The following is a 20791-nucleotide window of genomic DNA, read 5'->3' as shown; positions in this document are numbered from 1 at the left end:
TCCCAACTGGGCGTTTCTGGGAGCTCTAGCATTCTCTGCGCGCCCTGGAGCGGAGAGTTTATCCGCGCGGGGCTGAGTTCTCCGCCCCTCTCCCCCACCCCACCCCGCGACACCAGGCAGCCAGCAAGAGAGAGGTCGGGCCCCGGTACCCTGGGTTTGCCGTCCAAGAAGAGGCGAGCACACACTCGAGATGGATCACGGACGGAGACAAGGAAGGCGCGGCGTGGGTACCCGACCCCGCGCCCCGCCCCACGCCCTCCGCGGCCGAGGCAGGCGGCTCTGCGGGCCCCAGTCTCCGCCCCTGGCCCGCGGGGCGCGGCGATTCGGGCCCGCGGGCCCCGCCCCGGCGCGCGCCCGGCCCGCCTCCCGAGGGGCAGGCAGCAAGGCTCGCGCCCGTGCGCGCGCCCGCGGCCGGGTTGCAGGGCTGGGCGCGCGCCCCGCGTCCCGGGCAGGAAGATGGTGGCGAGCGCGCGAGTGCAGAAGCTGGTGCGGCGGTACAAGCTGGCGATCGCCACGGCGCTGGCCATCCTGCTGCTGCAAGGCCTAGTGGTGTGGAGCTTCAGCGGCCTGGAGGAGGACGAGCCGGGCGAGGTGCTCCGACTGCGGGGCTGGCAGGAGGGCAGGCCGGGCGCGGGGGCGCGCGGGCGCGCGGGGTCCTGGCGGGGCTGCGGGCGGCCCCGGCCGGGGAAGTGGGGCACGGGCCGCGTGCGTGCCGGGCGCGGGCGGCTGCCTGGAGTGCAGCATCGGACGCCTGGCGCCCCCTTTCCAGGCGGGCCCGGGGCACTGCGCGTCGGGGCGGTGCGCGACCCGGAGGCCCGGGCCGCGGGCGGACAGGGGACTGGGGTGGGAGGGGCGGGTCTTGGTGGCGTGGTCTCCCGCCCCAGGAGCAATGAAGGTCAGGCGTAGGGAGCGGGGCCGGGAGGCGGAGCTGGGTCCGAGCCTGCTCCGAGGTGGGGAGCCCCAGGCCAAACTTTCTGAAGTTGGGAGGGGGCGGGGGTGTGCGCGCCGTGGGCGGAGCAGGGGGGCAGAGGGACCCCGGGCATCCGCGCCCAGCGGCGCCTGACGGGCAGTGGCTAGTGGGGAAGTGGAGCCCGGAGGTGGAACTCAGTCTGGCAACTGAGGGAAAAGGGAGCGACCCCGGGCAACTGAGGGAAAAGGGAGCGACCCCGAGGGAGAGACGTGGAGTGTCCCCGATGCATGGCTTTCTCAGCCAGGGGTCTGAAGAACCTGCGTGGGTCTTCAGGAGAGGATGGCAGGGCAAAGTGAGCTGGTGAGTTGGCCTCAGGACATTACGGAATTGGGGAGGGGGTCCCTCTGGCTCTAAGGGAATGAGGACAGCAGCAGCTGGTTTAGCAGAGCCCCAGGCCCTGGAGCAGGGACAAAGCCGTTCTGCTCAGTCCCCAAGTCCCTGCCCCCAGGGTCTCACTTACTCTTGGCTGATGTGATTTTAGCTGGAGGCCCAGATATGTCCTCCCCAGTCTGGTCAGGAAGGGTCCAGTGGGGTCTGGGGCCATCCTGAAAGGTCTGGGCGGATAGGCCAAACCCTGGCCCCAAGCTGTGGGTCAGAAGGCGGGGCTTCCCTGCCCCCAGCGCCACCCCCTTGGTTCTAGTGCCCCTAGGGCTCTGAGTCAGATGCTCTGCTGGCCATGTCCTCTTGGGTTCTCCACGTGGCAGGGTGAAGGCCAAGGGAGCCCCAGTGCCCACTTCCCCTTCCTGCATCTGGGCAGTCTGGAAAGCCTGGTGTTGATGGAGACTGGGAGAAGAGCTGCCCTTGCCTTTTTTGGGAGAACCAAGAGGCTGGGATGGTGAGGGGAGCTGGAACAGAGTCACATGAGACCATAACTCCAAAAGGAAGGGGCCGTGGGGGAGGCTGGCTCTGTGACATCCAAAGGGAGTGAGCTTGTTCTGTGTGGACCAATAAGTAGGAGAAAGAGGAAGAGTGTGTTTCGGGCTCAGTGTAAGAAGAGTCTTTGGGCAGATGAGACATTCTAAGATGGAATGGCTGCCCAGGCAGTTAGGGAGCCTTCTGACCCTGGAGTATGTGACAGAGGCCGGTGACCACTCTGGGGAGAGGCATGGCACGGCATCTGAGGCTTCTCAGAAACAAATGGCCCTGAACAGCATGGCTCCACGAGTCTTTGTTTGGGCTGCGAGATTGTCCAGGCCTCAAGGTCCCTGCTGCCCTGCCCACAGGCTGGGGTGGAGAACTGGGGCAGTAGAGTGGCTGGAAGCCCGTCTCCCCACCTCCTCCTCCAGCTTCCTAGCAGAAGCTGATAGGGGAATCCCTGGACTGGAATGGAAAACGATCCTTGATGACCTAAAGGTTGTGCTATCCAAACAGCCTTCGGTGCTTGGCCCCCCTCAGCAGCCACCTCACCAGACCTCGGGGTTGCCAGGCAGCATAACATAGTGCTTACGAAGGTGGGCACTGAGGTGGGACCACCCCACTTCACCGACCTATGTCCTATTCTAGCACTGCTACTAAGTAGCCGTGTGACCACTGGCAAATTACCTAACCTCTTTCCATGTTCTCATCAGTATCACCCCACAAGACGGGGATAATAGCACCTCTTTCATTGGGTGATTGTAAATATTAAATGAAAATGATGCCTCTGAAGTATTTGCAGGAGTTCCTGGCATATCCTAAGCTGTCAGTAAATGACTCTTCTTCTTATCTCAGCACTGCACACTGAGAATAGGGATTCATTCATTCATTCACTCATTCATTCAACAAATATTTCTTAAGTCCTACTTTGTACCAGGCACTGTGATAGTACTGGGAATACAGAAATAAACAAAATAGACAAGGTCTCAGCCCTGGTGGGCAAACAGTCTGCGGGGAGAGACTGACAGTGAAAAGGAAATTCAGTAGAATAACAAGGGGGCTGGTTTAGAGCAGGTGGTCGGGGAAGGCTTCTGCAGGAAGTGGCATGTGAGCTGAAGGAGCCAGTCAGCCTGGGGAAGTGGGGGCAGAGTTTGGGCAAAAGACCCTGAGGAGAATGGGCTTAGCTGGGGCCCTTTGAGGAATGGGAACGAGGGTATGGTGGTACTCTGGAAGAAGGTTCAAGACCTAGTCCAGGGCACATCCTAGAGACCACAGTAAGGGGCTGGGGTTTTATTCTGAGTGCAGTGGGAGAGCACCAAAGGGGCTGAAGCAGCGATGGGATCAGATATGCATTTAAGACGCACACTCTCTCTGTTTATGGAAGGGCTAGAGTGGAGACCAGGGGTGACTATTAACATCCAAAGAGCCACTTTATGCTTTTCCAAGCTTTCACAAACATTGTCTCACCACTTACTTTAAACACAGTCTGAGAAGTCTGAAGGTGGTAGGGTGTGGGGTGAGCGTTTCTCTGTTCACTGTCTCCGTGGCTCAGAGACGGATTCCGAGGAGGGGCTGTGGAGCCTGGAAGTGGCAGAGGACTTTGAATGCCCCCTCAGTGGGGAGGAGGCGGCCTCGGAGGCCAGAATGCATCCATGACAGAGGTCAGAGGGCCAGAAGGAGGGGACGCTGACCTCAAGGACCACAGAGGGCAGCTCCACTAGGGCCACAATATGGGCCTCTGCCGCTGACCAGATGAACATGCCTGCAAGGGGGCAGAGGTGGGGGTTGGTTGCCCACCAGGGGACCTCCCTCCCATTCTTCACTGCTGCCTCCTGGTCCCCCAGCCTCCTCTGAGATTGTCCTTCTCGGGGTCCACCAGCTCCCTGCTGCAGTGCATGGCACCACGATGCCCATCTCCTCCCACATGCTGTCCCCCACCGTAGCCAGCCTGGCCCTGTGCCCCATGCCCTGCCCTCCGGACTAGCCTCCTGGCTCGCTGATACTGGCTTCCACCCTGAGAGCCCACAGCTCCTCTGCCATCCCTACCCACCTAAGCTTGAGAATGTCTTTCTCTCCCCATGGTGTGGCCGGATCAGACGTCACCGGGTTGATGTACACTGAGCTCAGTGGGGCTGCCCAGTCCAGGGTGCCCTCCCCAATGTGGATACAGAATGGGGTCTGCTGCTTCCTCCCCACCTTGCCCTCCCTCTCGCAGGTATCTCTTCTCAGATGGAGATAGATGCCCTCATCTCTCATTGCGCACTTCTCAAGAGATTAGAGGGCTGTGCCAGGCACAGAGGGCATGGTGCTAGGGTGTAGGGGTAGGGCTCTGACCCTAAGGTGACTGTCAGCCTGACACGTGAAGTGCCTGCTATGCTCTTGACAGGGGAGGGGAGGAAGGTCCTAGCGAGGGGAGGGGCGGGGAAAACTCAACCCAAGAGAGTCCAAAGTGTCTGAGGGCCTTGGGCCCTCTCCTGACTTCACATTTGACTATTTCCTCCTCCACTTCCAGTAATAATAATAAAGATGGCAGCATTGAATGCTGAGCCTGTGCCAAGAGCTTTACATTCATTCATTCATTCATTCAACAAATATTTATTGAGCATCTCCCATTGCCAGACATTCTTCTGGGCTCTTGGAATCCATCAGTGAACAAAACGACAAAAAGCCTTGTCCCCATGGAGCTTACATCCTTGAAGGGGAGAGACACAGAATAACACGATATAATAAATACATTAGAGGATGAGTGAAGGCAGTAAGTGCCATGGGGAAAATAAAGCAGAGGATGCAGGAGGGCTGGAGCTTTAAGTACAGTGGTCAGCGTGGCCTTACTGAGAAGATACCATCTGAGGAAAGAATTGAAGGAGGCAAGGAATGAGCTGTGGGGACATCTGGGGGAGAGCATTCCAGACACAGGGGACAGCAAGTGCCAGGTGGGATTGGAGGATGCTGAGAAGGCCATTGTGGCTGGAAAAACATGAACATGAGAAGAGGTTGGTAGGAGATGAGGTCAGAGAAGGGCAGGGTGGCAGGAGGGGGCAGCCAGACACAGCTCACACAGCCTTTGTAGGCCCCTGTAAGGTCTTTGGGCTTTTATCCTCAGAGGGGAAGCCATGGGTGGTTTCAAGCAGAGGGCTGGTGAGATGGACCTTGTTTTCACAGGAACACTGGCTCTCTGATGAGAACCAACTATAGGGGCAGGGACCCCAGGTGGTGGGGGGGTGGGCAGTGATGGAGGCAATGAGAGGTGACCAGATTCTGGATGTATTTGGAAGGATTTACCGGTGATGGCTGTGAGGGAAACAGGAGTCAAAGATGACTCCCAAAAGTTTTTGGCCTGAGCAACTTGAAGGAGGAGTCATTGTTAACTGAGATGGGGAAGACTGAAGCAGGGGCCAGCTGGGGAGGAAGATCAGGAGTCGCTTTTGGACTTGTGGGTTTGAGAGTTCTATCAGCCTCCCAAGGGAGATGTCAAGAAGGCTGGCAGTTCAACACCTGATGGTTCCAGGGAGCAATTCGGGCCAGAGAGAGAAATCTGGGAGTGGATGGAGTTTAAAGACTCAATGAGGTCTCCTGGGAAGCAAGGGCAAGGAGAGATCCCAGGGTAGCCTTGGGAGATAAGGAAGGGTCAGCCAAGAAGACTGACAAGGAGTGGCCACGGAGGCAGGGGAAACACCAGGAGGGCGTCCTGGAAGCCAAGTGAGGAGGGTGCTTCAAGAAGAGGCTGTGGTCCAGCAAGTCAAGCTGCTGAAAGGCCAGGCCAGAAAAGGACTTGCCCTTGAGTGGTGGAGGGGAGGCCCGTGGAGTGGGTCCACAGAGAACGGCCGGAGGAATGGGGACGGCCAGTGGAGACAGCTCTTTCCAGCTGCTTTATCTCAAGCTCTCTCATTTGACACTGACACTTCCCTCCTATATTTTACAGCTGAGGGAACACACTCAGAGAAGGTAGGTAACTGCGGAGGAGTGGCAGAGCCCTGGTGACTCCAGAGTCGTCACATGATGCCTCTTGCTCCTCCGTCCCTTCCACATCTCACCCACCAGACACCAAGCAGACGCCCCTATGTGCACTGGGGAGATGGGGCTGACATGACAGGCTCTCCCCAAGGAGCTCAGTCTGCTAGAGGAACGTCCCACTCAGGGCAAAGGGGCTGGCTTGCGACAAGGGGACTTGGAGCTGGATCTTGAAGCATAGATAGGATTTGATCAGGAGTGGGGGGGTGGGGTTAAGACAGGGGGACGGGGTTGGGGGGCGTGCTGGCCCCATGGCGCAGCAGTTAAGTGCACGCGCTCTGCTGCTGGCAGCCTGGGTTCAGATCCCAAGCGCGCACCGATGCCCTGCTTGTCAGGCCATGCTGTGGCGGCGTCCCATGTAAAGTGGAGGAAGATAGACACGGATGTTAGCCCAGGGCCAGTCTTCCTCAGCGAAAAAAAAAAGAAGAGGATTGGCATGGATGTTAGCGCAGGGCTGATGCTCCTCACACACACACAAAAAAAGACAGAGGGACAGGGAAGGCTGGGGATACACGCTTTCGAGTGTGACCGGGCCATCTAGGGAAGCGCCTGGGTTGCGAAGAGGCAGCAGGACCCAGGAAGCAGGGTGTGGCAGCCGTGGAGGCACACCGCTCAGATTTCCCTTCGAGAGAGAACCTGTCGGGAGAAGTAGTTGCCAGCCTCCAGCTGCAGGTGCCTTCAGGCTCTGCTTCAGCCTTCCAGCCACAGCCAGGCACCTCCTGGGCAGCCCCCAGCCAGTGACTCAGTGTGGCGGTGGTACAAGGGCTGGCATCTGCAGACTGTCTTTGCGCTGGTTTCCCATTAGCTGGCCAAGGCTCTCTCTGAGCTGAGCTGTAGACTGACGCTCTTCATTCCTGCCCCACCTTGCACAGGTGTCAGGCTGGCTTGGTGGTCTAAAGGCTTTCTCTCTGATTCCTGTTCCTGCTCCCCCATCGTCCCTAGGAGTTACCCCCAATGAATCTCTTGCTCTCTATCTTGGTCTCTGCTTCCCAGAGAACCCAGCCAGTCATGGGGTCTCAGATTTCACCTGTGTCCTCCACACCAGGCAAGACCCCTTCACTCTGTTGTGGCCTCAGCACTCCCACGTGGAAATGCTGTCATCAGCAGAATGCTTTCTTTTGAAGAACACGGCCTCTTCCCAGCCAGGCCCGGTGGGTTGTGCTGGGTCGACACTCTTGTGTCATTTGCAGGGTCTCTGCACCCTTCTCTTGTGATATATGTGGACATTCATTTTCATATCTGCTGGAAAAGAAAGTAGTCTCTGAATCCAAAGCACAAGAGACTCAGTGCCCTGTGACCTGTGATCTGTGAGATAGTGGGGATGTGGGTGTGACGGTGCCATGGAGGGAAGCGACGCTTCCTTGGCCGCTGGTCAGGGAGGCTCCCAGTGGAAGTGCTATGTGTGCAGAGTCCTCAGGTGAACAGAACTTCTCTAGGTAAAGAGTGGCAGGGGCCTCTAGGCCTGACGCCAGCAGGGAGCTAAAGGAGCTGGAGAGTGACTGCCCCAGTGACCTGTGTCTGTCTGTCTTTTACAGAAGGGAAGGCAGAGGAAGCCACGGCCGCTGGACCCCGGCGAGGGCTCCAAGGACACAGATAGTTCAGCCGGGCGGCGGGGCAGTGCAGGCAGAAGGCACGGGCGCTGGCGGGGCCGTGCTGAGAGCCCAGGTGTACCCGTGGCCAAGGTGGTACGGGCAGTAACCAGCCGGCAGAGAGCCAGCCGGCGGGTCCCGCCCGCCCCACCCCCAGAGGCCCCAGGCCGCCAGAACCTGAGTGGGGCAGCGGCCGGGGAGGCGCTGGTTGGGGTGGCTGGCTTCCCACCACATGGAGACACAGGGAGTGTGGAGGGCGCCCCCCAGCCTACTGACAATGGCTTCACCCCCAAATGCGAGATTGTGGGCAAGGACGCGCTGTCTGCACTGGCCCGGGCCAGCTCCAAGCAGTGCCAGCAGGAGATCGCCAACGTGGTGTGCCTGCACCAGGCTGGGAACCTCATGCCCAAGGCTGTGCCCCGGCACTGCCAGCTGGCTGGTAAGAGACAGGCATGGGCGGAGAGGTGGCAGCCCCAGAAGGTGGCATGGCAGGGATCCTCACCCCCATTTCTCAGAGGAAGAAAGCTCAGAAAGGCCCACCTCCCTGCCCAAGTTGGTGATAAGTGCATGAAGTGGCAGAGGCAGAGCTGGGACCCAGGAGCGTCGGGTTCTTTCTTTGGAAGGCAGGCAGCACCCCTTCCCATCTCACTCCCACGCTGGGGAGGGGCCTCACTGATGCCCCTGTTCTCTACTCTCAGGGAAGATGAGTCCTGGCATCCAGTGGGATGAGGTCCGGGCCCAGCAGCCAGTGGATGGCCCTCCAGTACGAATCGCCTACATGCTGGTGGTTCATGGCCGTGCCATCCGCCAGCTGAAGCGTCTCCTCAAGGCTGTGTACCATGAGAAGCACTTCTTCTATATCCACGTGGACAAGGTACTTGGCGGTGGTGGTGGTGAGGAGACCAGGGGAATCTGAGTGGGCAGAGCAGAGATCCAGAAGGTTGCAGACGGACAGGGTCTCTGATCTGCTCCGGTGGCCCAGAGATGGGGAAATAGGCCTAGAATGGGGGAGTGGCCAGCACAAGGTGACACGGCCAGTTAGGAGCTGGAGCCTTGCCTTGTGCCCTCTCCATTCCGTGTCACTTGTACTCTGTCCCAGGGTTGGGGTAGAGTGGGGAGCTTGTAGTGCTGGGGGTCCACCTGCGGCTGCTGAGTATCCCCCTCCTCGCCCCCGCCTCGCAGCGCTCCAACTACCTGCACCGCGAAGTGGTGGAGCTGGCTCGGCAGTATGATAATGTGCGGGTGACGCCCTGGCGCATGGTCACCATCTGGGGCGGGGCCAGCCTGCTGAGGATGTATCTCCGGAGCATGCAGGACCTGCTGGAGGTGCCCGGCTGGACCTGGGACTTCTTCATCAACCTCAGTGCCACCGACTACCCAACCAGGTGTGGGGTGGTACTCTGAACCCTCCAGATGGGAGGGGGCCATCTGGGCACTCGGGGTTGGAGGGTCCTGATGGATTCCTATCCCCCCCCCCACGCCTCATTCTGGGATCCGCATAGCCCAGATATGGTCCCTTGGCCCCAGCCATGTTTTAGAGGAGGGGTTGGTGAAAGATGATATGAGGACTGAGAGTGGCAAGAGGTGGGGAGGAGGAGGAGCCAGAGGTCTGTACCTGGGGGTGCTAGGTCAGACAGCAAGGGGTGGAGGAAGGATGAGGTGGTCTTCCTCAGGGGCCTCAGGTGCCCACCACCCCAGAGCATCAACCAGGGGTAGGGTACGTGGCGAGGACAGCTCTCAGTGAGAAAGGAAGGGACCAAGGGGTGAAGGTAAAGAGTGCTAGAGGGAGTCTGCGCTGGGCCAGTGACTGAGCAACCCCCCTCACCACTCTGCCCACACACCATTCCCTCTCCAGGACCAACGAGGAGCTGGTGGCTTTCCTGTCCAAGAACCGGGACAAGAACTTCCTCAAGTCACATGGCCGGGACAACTCCAGGTGAGGGGGTGGGGATGGGCCTTGGCCCTGGGGTCTCATCACATCCTCTCCCACACAGGGGGCTTGGTGGCCCTAGCCCAGGGTTACAAAGCCTCCAAACCAATCACAGATTGAGGAGTGCTGGTTCCTAGGCGGATGAGAGAGCCTGGACCCCACCTTGCACAATCCTCAGCCGTGGCCGGTCTGCCACCCACAGGTTCATCAAGAAACAAGGCCTGGACCGGCTCTTCCACGAGTGCGACTCGCACATGTGGCGCCTGGGAGAGCGGCAGATCCCGGCAGGCATCGTGGTGGATGGCGGCTCTGACTGGTTCGTGCTGACACGCAGCTTTGTGGAGTATGTGGTGTACACAGACGACCCGCTCGTGGCCCAGCTACGCCAGTTCTACACGTACACACTGCTGCCAGCCGAGGTGGGTGAGCCGGGCCTGCACTGTGACCAGGGAGGGCACATGATGGCGTGCCCATGGCTCACCCTCCACCCTGCCCTGCCACCCACAGTCCTTCTTCCACACGGTGCTGGAGAACAGCCCGGCCTGTGAGAGCCTCGTGGACAACAACCTGCGGGTCACCAACTGGAACCGCAAGCTGGGCTGCAAGTGCCAGTACAAGCACATCGTGGACTGGTGCGGCTGCTCCCCCAATGACTTCAAGCCGCAGGACTTCCTACGGCTGCAGGTGCATCCCCATGACCCCTTGCTAGGGCCGCACCCCAACTTTTCACTGTCAGCTTTCCAGAGTCAGAAAGGATTCAGGGTGGGCTAGTCAGAGAACCTGCAGAGCCTTCCCCTGGAGCAGGCCTCGGGGCTCTGGGCCTACAGTGGCAGCAGGAAAAGCCGGGGAGGCTGATCTGTAGGCAGTGCTGGGAGGGTCCCCCTCCCCTGCCGTGCTCTCTGGGACCTCCAGACCCCTTCACCCTCCCTGCCTCACCCCTCCAGCAAGTCTCCAGACCCACCTTCTTCGCCCGGAAGTTTGAGTCGACCGTGAACCAGGAGGTACTGGAAATCCTGGACTTCCACCTGTACGGCAACTACCCCCCTGGCACGCCAGCCCTCAAGGCCTACTGGGAGAACACCTACGACGTGGCCGATGGCCCCAGTGGGCTCAGTGATGTCATGCTCACTGCTTACACCGCCTTTGCCCGCCTCAGCCTACGCCATGCCGCCACTGCTGCACCCCCACTGGCCACCCCACTGTGCAGGTGAGACCTCCTTCTGACATATTGCAGGCCCTCAGGGTGTGGTGCCCTATGGGGAGGCCAGTCAGAAAGAGATGGCCCCTGCCCCCAGGGAGCCCCCAGTCTGAGGCAGGGAAAAATGGAAATAAAACAAAGACGGCAGAAGCCAGGCACACAGGTGCTGTGGGTGTGAGATTTGGGGCAAAGGAAGTGCCTGGGGATGGGAGACCCCAGAGCCTCCTCCCTGGGACTCCAGGCTAAGTCAGGTGTGCTGATGGCATCTCCCTTTCTCCCTGCTGGAACCTTCTTAGGTTTGAGCCCAGGGGCTTGCCGTCCAGTGTGCACCTGTATTTCTATGACGACCATTTCCAGGGCTACCTGGTGACGCAGGCGGTGCAGCCCTCAGCCCAGGGGACGGCAGAGACGCTTGAGATGTGGCTGATGCCCCAGGGGTCGCTGAAGCTGTTGGGGCGCAGTGACCAGGCCAGCCGGCTCCAGAGTTTGGAGGTGGGACAGGTCCTCCCCTTGCTTTCTCCTGACCCCCAGCAAGACTCAGGGTAGTGGGGAGAGAGGGACAGACACCAAGGGAAGGGCAAGGCCTGGGTTAGGCCTTTCAGGACTGGGTTCATGGGCTCTTCTTTCCGGTGATGGTAGCCTTGGCGATGCCCTGTGCACATGCCTGTGTCACCCCCACATGCGCACATTGAGGAGCACCTCCCACTTGGGGTGCACGGAGGACGTGCAGTGTGCGGGCAGGGGACTGTAGTTCCACTACAACACAAGCCAGTCTTCTGAACTACAGGGATTTTCTTCTAGAGGGACTTAGACATTCCATTCAGGCCATAGGTTAGGCTTTTGAGTGTCTCCTTGGTCTCTTTTTCAGAGGCCTTGGCTTCATGTGGGGATGGTCTCTGCACGGGGCTTCAAACCTTATCTCTGCCTTACTCTCCCCACCACTGCAGAGCAAGTCAGAACAGGAGCCTACAAGGAATCTCAGAGCTGGGAGAGATATTAAAGAAATCCTAGTCTGAGCCCTACATTTTGTAGGTGGGGAAATAGAGGCCCAGAGGGAGACGGTAACTGGCCCGAGGTCACAGTGAGTTACAGTCAGCATCAGAGTAGGGAGAAGGACATTTCCCCCAGGCTCCTGCCCAGCTGCCTCCCTCCCTACAGGTTGGCACCGACTGGGACCCCAAGGAGCGTCTTTTCCGGAACTTTGGGGGGTTGCTGGGGCCGCTGGACGAGCCTGTGGCCATGCAGCGCTGGGCCCGGGGCCCCAACCTCACAGCCACTGTGGTGTGGATCGACCCCACCTATGTGGTGGCCACGTCTTATGACATCACGGTAGACGCGGAGACTGAGGTCACGCAGTACAAGCCCCCACTGAGCCGGCCCCTGCGGCCAGGGGCCTGGACTGTTAGACTGCTTCGGTTCTGGGAACCCCTGGGTGAGACCCGCTTCCTCGTGCTGCCCTTGACCTTCAACCGCAAACTACCTCTCAGGAAAGGTAAGGATCTAGTTCCCAAATGATGCCCAGAAGCCAAACAGAATTGGATTCGCCAGGCAGGTGACCCTGAGAAGCTGACCGTCAGAGCTGACCCCATCCCTAGAGTAGGGAAAGGGGAAGGTTGGGGCCTTGATCATGTGTCCCTTAGCATCCAGGGCCCTGCCCTGGTGTGGCAGAAAGAGAAGCTCTGGAGTCAGGTGGAACATGGCTCTGACACTTTAATTGGGCTTTTATCCTTGGCAAATTATTTGGCCTTCCTGAGCCTCAGTCTTACGACATGTAAAGTAGGAGTAATACAACTACTGGAGACCTCCTGGGTGCATGGTACACAAATACACTCAAACTAGCTCAAGTCAAAAAGGGGAAATTATTGGAAGAATGCAGGGCTCTCCCCTGGAACCCAGGAAATGTCTCAGGTCTCACTGGGAACCAGAGGTGCTGTCTCTCTCTCTCTGGGGCCATCTTGTCCCTCGTCCTGTCCTCTCTTGGTGTGTCAGCCTCAGGCTCTGGCTTCTCGATACATGATACATGGCCTCTCAGTGCAACAGAGACTGACCAGGGCCTCTTGGTTCCCAAGGTCCACATTTTGGGGACAGCAAATCTGATTGGCTGTCCTAGTCCATTGTGTGGCAGGTGGGCAGGGTCACATGGCCCTCCACCCACTTGGCTGAGGCTAAGAGAGCAGGCTCTGAACACAAGCATAGGCCGCAGGTTCCCACACGGGGGGCCTAATACAGATAACTACCCCCAAGGAGATATTAGGGGTGAGTATGTGGGTAAAAGTGGCTGGTATGCAGTAGGTGCTCAATAGGTAGGTAGATGTTTCCTTCCTCCAGCCACATCCTGTCACAGAGAAGGTAGGTGAGAACAGGGGTAACCCAGAGAAGGATGGGGTACTGGGGGTGGGGCATGGCAGATCCAGAGCAGGAAGCCACACTCTTGCTCTCCTAGGACTGTCTGATGAAGGGGAAGGGGAAGAATGGAGGCAAGCTTTACAGCAGGCGGGTATTGGAGCTGAGCCTGGAATGAGCTGGATTTTTATAGACAGAGAAGGGCATTCTAAGCTGAGGGGAGACCAAGTTGGCAGGTGTCTGGTGCATGAGGGAACAGAGGGTAGAGGGGAATATGATGCAGTGGGGTGGCGGGAAGGAAGGCTGGCGAAGCAAGCAGGCCCCCACGGCTGGAGGGCCTAAGTACTGGGCTTCTGATGGCTCTGGGAAGCACTGGGGATGGTTGAGAGGGGCATAGGTGACACAAACCACACCATTATCGGAAAGTTACGTTATTTTCTAAAGTGCCTTGAACCTACTGTTTTACTTAATCCTCATATTGGGATCTCAGGGATTACTGTCTTGATTTTATAAAACTAAGTTTTCCAGGCACAAAAAGTTCCATGGATTAGCCCAAGGTCACAGGTCACTCAGCAAGATGTGACTCAGTGGTAGAGTTGGGACAGGAACTAGGGTGCTCAGACCTGACTCCCAGGATCTGGTCTTCATGAAATCAGTTGGGCAGGGCATGCTCACTGCCTGCTCTGCATCCCCAGATGATGCCAGCTGGCTGCACGCTGGGCCACCCCACAACGAGTACATGGAGCAGAGTTTCCAGGGCCTAAGTGGCATCTTGAACTTGCCTCCGCCAGAGCCCGCAGAGGAGGCCGCCCGGCGGCACACAGAGCTCACAGGCCCTGCACTCGAGGCCTGGACAGATGGGGAACTGAGCAACTTCTGGTCTGTGGCTGGACTGTGTGCCATGGGCCCCTCCGCCTGCCCCTCCCTGGAGCTCTGCAGACTGACCAGCTGGAGCTCTCTGTTCCCTGACCCCAAATCAGAGCTGGGGCCTGTCAAAGCAAACGGGCGACTCAGGTAGCAGGGCCCCAGCCAGCAGCTCCGGAAGACCGGGGGATTTGCACCTTACTGAAGCAGAGGGGTGTCCACCCCCACAGGCAAGAACCAGAGGCCCAGGCAGCACACCCATGTCAGCCATCAAGAACCCGCATAGACGGCAGGAAGGTGGGCACAATATCTACTCCTGCTGATGGCTCTGCTGGGGACCAGAAGTTGGCGGGAACATGGGGAGAAGGGCTCCAGCTTCCACACCCCGTTCTTGCTCACCTTCCCCTCTAAGTTTTGGGTTTTTTTTAAAGGAAAATAGGTGGTGGGGGGAAGAACTGGAAACAAAAGATGTGCAATAGGGCTCAGAGGAGCCCCAGGAAGTGGCCATGGCTCTGGGGAGCAGGGGCCTGTCGAGCCCATCTGCTGTTGCCCTGGAGGAGGCTGGGTCTGCCTCACTCTTCAGGGCCTCATCCCCCAGCCTGGGCCTGTGGTGCTCACGGCTGAGGTTCTGCAGGGGTGCAAGTGCCGTGCCAGGCTCTGAGGCCTGGAGAACAGGTGATTTGGGGGAGCACTGCAGAGCTGGACTCTAGCGGGACAGCCTCTCCTCTTGTAGCCAGGGGACCGCAGAGCGGGTGGGGCTGGCTCTAGGGCTTTCCAGCATACCCTGCCCCTGGATGGAAAAGTCACCAGGGCTTACTGAGACCAATGCAGGGTCTCCCAGGTAACCAGAACTGCGAGCAGGGCCTGGGCTCCCGCCCTAGAGGAGCTAGCCCTCATGAGCAGCGTGGGAAGAAGACTCTGTCAGGGCTCTCAGAAGAACCTGGAGCAGCGTTGTGCCTGAAGCTCAGTGTGAAGTCTGAAATATGCAACAGAAGAAATATATCTCTATCTCTCTAAGCTAAGCCTCTGTGTTTTTCCTCCTGGATGTCAGGGAGCCATCACTGTTGGGCCTTCTCCTAAAAGTCTTGGCTGGTATTTTGGCAGCTGGTGGAGCTGGGAGAGCTTTGGAGAAGGTGGAGGTCTCATTCCCCCAGAGTGAGAACAGTTTAGAATCCATCCAAGAGCCAGAAGGGATGCAAGAGCCCATCTAATCCAGCTCCCTCTTCTTCTGAGGGGTAAACAGGCCCAGAGAGGCTCAGAGACCACCTCATTGCCACCTAGTAGGCCAGCGGGAGAGCCAGCTGAGTTCTTGAGAGACCCGATCCAGCCACGGCCTGGTGGTTACCTTGGTGCTTGTCCCTTTAGAGGCAGGAGCAGCGGTGGCTTGGGTCCCTGGCCACTGCCCTAGGACCTGGGAGGGCCATGGTAAAAAGGTTTGCCCAGGCTCCCTCCTTTCCTCAAGCCCTTTCTCCCTCCAACTCTCCTGCCATTGTCAGCAAGGGCTCAGTATCACCTCACACTTTGCTTAATGTGGGAGGGAAAAGGTTTCTCAGACCTTTAAAATCACCCCCATCAGCCAGTCACGCTGGCCTGATCAGCTGAGCTTGGGGGACAAAGGGCTCAGTTCCTGCCCAGGCTGCCACATGTCAAGTTTTCCGAGTTGCCAGGAGGGGGCACCCTTGACCACCAATAACAGCATTGGGGTCTTTGTTGGTTTAGCCACTGTGCTTACCTGGAGTGCAGTATCTCATTTAATCCCCACAGCCCTTTGAGGCACTTTTATTATCTTCATTTAGCCCATCAGAGAACTGTGAACTGATGAGCCCAAAGCTATTAGGTGGTGGCAGCAGGCTTCAGATGGAAGCAGGCGGTCTCCAGGCCACTCTGTCACTCCATTCTCCTGCTCTCCTACGGGCAGATAACCAGGAAGGAGCTAACAGCAAGAACTCCAAGGAAGAACAGTGTTTGGGTTCAGGGACTAAGATGACTGTTTATTCTGGCTCCTATTTTAGTAAACATCTAAAGCTCCACTGTGGGTCACTAGAATTTTTTTTTTTTTACATCAACTCCTAGGTCAATAAAAAGAAAAATTAATAACTGGGTTCAGCATATTAGGCACAGGCAGTAAATATCAGAACATGTAGACTCTGCTGGCTAAGGACTCACCGACCAGCCTGCAGGTTTAATCTGGGCTGTGGTTATGCTATTGTTAGGTTAACATGACAGTTTTCAAAGTCCTGTTTTTTGAAGCTAGGCGGGATATGCACTCTGTCTCAGCCCCTGCCACTCCCACCCTATCACCCCAGGTCCTAGTTACTCGTTACTGTCACCTGCTGCGAACATTCTGAGTTTGCACTTCCAGCCCAGTGCATGTGATCCTGAGGATTCTGAGGTAATTGGTCTGAGGTAGCAACCCAACAATGGTGTGAGTTCAAAGCTCCCCTAGGCGATTCTGATTTGCAGGCTGGCGGGAGAACTACCAAGTCCAGCCCCACTCCCACTGCTCTGGTGGGCTGTCTTGGCCCCATAAGTTAGAAGCATTGCAGGACTGGGACCAGGCTCCACAACTCCTGACAGGTCCGTAGGGCAGGCCTGGCGGCGGGGGCCCTCTGCTGCCGTCCTCTCCCCTGTCCAGGTCCCTGAGGCAAGTGTGAGTGCGCTTCTCTGCCCACGGTATATCCTACCCTCGTCTTTCTGTAGGGTAGCTCAGCCTGGAGGCTTGGGCTTTTTGAGCCTTCTTTGAAATCCTCCTCTGGCTGGGCCCCTGGGGTCGAGATCAGGATTTGGCCAGGCGGGACGTGGGGCGGGGGTGCAGGCCAGTTGGGGCATGCTGGGCACCCGGAGCTGCACACTAATTCCTTTGGAGGGACGGGGAGAACTTGGGCAGAGAGGCTTTTGTACTTTGTGGCCCACATGTGCCCGGTTTCCAGGGCAACCATGGACACCTCCAGTCCCTTAGAGGTGACAAGACCAGAAGACAGCCAATTGGCATCCAGGGCCCAGTTACCTGGGCCAGTGGGAAGTGGAGGGGGGCACAGTTGGGCTGGGAGGGGATCTGGGACAGAGAAGTGCAGAGATCTTGGCCAGCTGGCGCGCCCCTGGCTGTCTCTCAGGCTTAGCAGAAGCAGAGCCTGCTCTCCTGAAGGTTATAGAGGGAACTTCATGGCTGCCAGGTCTGCAGAGGGGATTGCCATTTAGGGGACACTAGGTCATGGCATGGGATTAACCATAACAAGCAGGGGCAGAAGCAAAGAACCTCGAGAGCTGCTCACAGATATCCTGGCTCTGAATGAAGTTGTTCCTGTGGGCCAGGGTTCCTGGGTTGGGGGGTGACCAGGCATGGGGAGAGAGCCAGTCCTGTGGCCCTGCTGGCTGTCCTCAAGGTCGCTCAAGGCTGATGCCTTTTCTTGGCACCCCTCTGCCACTGCTCCTCCGCATGCAGAGATCACCATGGACAACAGCCTCCTAGCCATAGTTGTGGCCACTGGTAAGTCCCTACTGCTGTCCGAGTCTCAGGGTTGGGGCAGATGCGCCCTTGGCCCCTCACCATAGTCCGGAAGCCCAGCCTCCTCATCTATAGGGTCATCTAGAGAAGCCACTTGGGAAGAATGCTGTGTATGGTCAGTGTGTGATCCTGAGGTCCCTTCTCTGCCAGTTCCACGATGCCATAGTCCAGGACAGCAGGAGGGGCTGGACACAGGAGTCTGAGTTCAGACTCTAGAGCCCTCCCCTGCCTCCTCAGATCCAGTGTGTCTAAGGGTGTCTGCCCTGACAAAAGTTCCCGCCCCTCCCTAAGTGTGTCCCTCTGTAATCTCCCTTACACACATTGCTCCTTCCCTGGGCTGAAGGAGGAGACAGGATAAAGCTACTCTGCTCTTCTGCACAAATCTCTGCCACAGGGAGTTGATGCAGCAGCAAAAAGGGAGCTGCGTGCACCTCAGTTTCCCTTGCATGTCAAGCTGGCACTAGACCCAGCCAGGTCATTCTTCCCCGACTTCTGGAGCAGAATTCCAACCTGGGGAGGTGAGACGGGCCTGTGCATGCCGGATCCAGGCTGCACCCGACTGTGCCTCTGGGGGGAGGGTAGTTTCATCCCTGGTGTTCATCATGGCCATCCTGCTGCTGCTGCTCTACCAGCGTAAGCCCCAGGGCTGCCAGGTCCCCTGCTCCTGCCACTTCTTCTGGAGCCCCAGCCAAAACGTAAGCACCCCTACCCAACAACCCTTCCCTTCATGCCCCCTACCCTAATCCCAACAAAAGGGCACCTGCTCTCTGGCCAAGGAGAAGCAACTGTTCAGTATGGAAGAGGTCTTTGTAACCTATGATAGACTGCCTCTTCCAGCCTGGGGCCCCTCAGGGCCAGGGCAGCAGCGTGGAAAGAGTTAATAACATCCTGGCCAGCCTCCTCCCTGGCCATTGTTAAACAGAACCCAGTGCTGGGAGCTGCTGATGAAGACAGTGGGACAACGGTCTTTTCCCAGCTCTCCAAGCAACTGGAGGCCCACCCTCTCCCTAGCTCCAACGGGAAAGCCCAGAGCCCTGACTTCTCAAGGTGGGGGTGGGTGCTGTCAGTCCTCTCCCCAGGGATGGGGCACCATATGGGATCCTGGGTACAGAAAGCAAAACAAATCTTCTGACTTGCAGCCTCCCCAGGCTCTGATGCCCCCAGCTCTGGGCACCAGACAGAGGATGGAGAGGTGGGACAGGAAGAGGAAGTATTCTCTGACTCTCCCCACAAAGGTCATCAGAGCTGGCTGCAAGATCGTGAGAGAAGGAGCTAGTGGCCAGTAAGGAGTGGAATCTCTACACCCGAGTGCATTTCAGAAATGATGGTCTGAGCTTTGTGCCTTGAACTTGGTGGAGAGAACTAAAGGGATGGGGAGAGGGACACAGGGACAGAAAGGGTTTGGGCTCTGCTCTCTTGCTCACTGACCCTAAATCCTGAGCTTCACTTTAAGTTGTCCCTCATAACCCCCAGGACTGCCCCCTCCCCACTTCAGCACCATGGGACGTCCCACCGAGGTCCAGCCAGAAAGGTGCCGAGAGTCCCAGGGGATGCAGGTGAGGGAGGACCCTTGGGGTTGCCACTTAGGAGTGGGGGGAGAGGTGTGTGCTGGGGGCCTGAAGCCAGGCCAGGGGCCTAGTGAAGCTAAGGGAAGGATGGGATGAGGCCTAGAGAGACTTGTTGGAGAGGAGGAGGGCACGTGGTACCCTGATCTTGGGCTCACCCTGGAGAAGAGGGTGCAGATGGAAGCTGGAGAAGGGTCATGCATGCCTGCCTGGCTCCCTTGGCTTTTCTTGGTCACATGGCTATCCCCAGGGGGCCGAGGTATTCTGTGTGGGGCTGCCCAGCAGTTACCTGCCGCCCCTGTGGCAGCTGGCTCACCTGCCCAGCTATGAGAGTGTTCGAAAGAAGGACCGGCAGCAGCAGACTCACCAGCTGACTGCACAGCGCTTCGGGCTCTGGGCCTGCAGAGGTGAATGTTCAGCCCTCCCAGCCTTGGATGCCCCGGAGAATTGAGCTTTTTTCCTATTACTCTGTTATACACAATGCCCAATTAGAGCCCCTCGGGCCAGGACAAGGAAAGGGCCACTGATGGAGAGCCCCAGGATTTGGCTGGAGGCCCCACTTCACCTCTTTGGGTAGAAGGAAGGATGGCAGACATCAGCCCAAGGAGTCACCCTGTGACTCAGGATGGGCTCCTGCAGAAGGGTTTCTATGGAGCCAACAGCTCTAGGACTCAACTTGTTTCCAGGAAGGACTGTGACTGGGGGAGAGGAGACACAGAAAGCAGCACTCCAAAGAAAGGGCGGGTGTGTATGGGGGCGGTGTAAGGGAAAGGTTAATGCTTTTGCTCTCCTGCCCCTCCAGCTGCCACCGAGCTATGAAGAAGCCTTAAGGTCACTGCCAGCACCACGACTCAACCGTGGCTCTGCTCACCCACCCCAGGAGGCAGCCACCTGCCCTGCTCCGGGAAACCCTACTGTGTAGGGAGGGAACAAGCTCCTCCATTCTGCCCCTTCCCACTTCTCCAGGGAACTGGCAAGATGCCCCCACAAATCTCCCCCAGCTGGGCCTTGGTACATGAGACCTCATGAGAAGGAAGCCAAAGTGAACCTCAACAAACCCCGGATCACCTTTGCCAAGGATCTGCAGTTGGGAAATCTGGGGTCATGCCCTGAGAACACAGTGACAAGTTCAAGGCAGACCTCCAGAACTGGGAGGTTTCTCTGCCCTCAGTCTCTGGAGCTCCTGCCTTCAGGGCAAAGGAGAGTCCTTGGAAGGAAGCCACTAGACTCTACAAGTGGGGGGCTACAGCCAACATTGCCTACCTCCAACAGCCAGGACGACCATCCACCCTAGCTGAGACTCCCTTCCTGGCCCTTCCACGCAAAGCCAAGCCTCTAAAGGTCTTAGGTTGGGTTGACAATGTAGGCCTGCCCCTAGTCCTCTCGAGGCCCAGACTGAGTATTCCTGAAGCCAGATTCTTTGTTACTGTTTATGGTTTGAGATAAACCAAGAACCAGAAAAGAATAAGCTTGGTGTGTCTCTCTCTGGGTGGGAGGGAAGAAGCCCATTTGTCACCCTCACCCATTCTGCCTTGTCATTGACAAAAAGACCTTGGTATTCCAGGGAAGATGGGGCCTCTCTGCCCTGGAACTGCAGAGGCAGGGAAGGGTCTGCCATGCGGCCATTTCTGGGGCTGCCGCCCCAGCTCCCTCTGAATGTGGCTCCGGAGAGGAACATGACCATGTTGCTTTCTCTGTTGGCCCTTCCCACCCACTCCTCCCAGGGCCCTGACTTCTGTGGGATCCAGAAGGGGAAGTGGCATTGAGCACAAGCTCTCCTCTTCCTTCCCCTCTGGGGGATGGTGCTAAAGCAATCCCCTCCACAAAACAAAGTCCCCTCTTCTTATTTCTTTGCTCTAGGAGGCCTCTCTCCTGCTTCAAGGTTCCCCCTTGGTGTGCACTAGAGATGGATAAGGACCAAATCAGTAGGCAGCTCCATCCAGGTTTGTCCCCAAATAGCA

General features: G+C 57.9%; 1 protein-coding gene across 4 annotated transcripts; it reads left to right on the top strand.

Moving 5' to 3' along the window:
- Window positions 1-401: 401 nt before the first annotated feature.
- XYLT2 (xylosyltransferase 2) lies at window positions 402-14782 on the top strand. Of its 4 annotated transcripts, none has more exons than XM_087441000.1 (11): window positions 403-591; window positions 7372-7864; window positions 8124-8299; window positions 8608-8810; window positions 9281-9361; window positions 9558-9774; window positions 9863-10039; window positions 10300-10562; window positions 10850-11045; window positions 11712-12045; window positions 13592-14782. In XM_087441000.1, exons 1-11 carry the CDS (start codon window positions 457-459, stop codon window positions 13912-13914), a joined length of 2598 nt encoding a protein of 865 aa, XP_087297126.1. In that variant the 5' UTR covers window positions 403-456; the 3' UTR covers window positions 13915-14782. The 4 variants fall into 4 exon arrangements, with proteins under 4 accessions (XP_087297129.1, XP_087297126.1, XP_087297128.1 ...); XM_087441001.1 differs by lacking the exon at window positions 403-591 and adding an exon at window positions 1132-1270; XM_087441003.1 differs by lacking the exon at window positions 11712-12045 and having other exon boundaries at window positions 402-591; window positions 13592-13777.
- The last annotated feature ends 6009 nt before the right edge of the window (window positions 14783-20791 follow it).

Source organism: Ceratotherium simum, chromosome 16 (genome assembly GCF_057802395.1).
Source record: "Ceratotherium simum simum isolate JZ-2026a chromosome 16, ASM5780239v1, whole genome shotgun sequence".
Classification (NCBI taxonomy): domain Eukaryota; kingdom Metazoa; phylum Chordata; class Mammalia; order Perissodactyla; family Rhinocerotidae; genus Ceratotherium; species Ceratotherium simum.
Note: the sequence above shows the minus strand (reverse complement) of the source record. Positions and strands in the feature narration are given on the sequence as shown.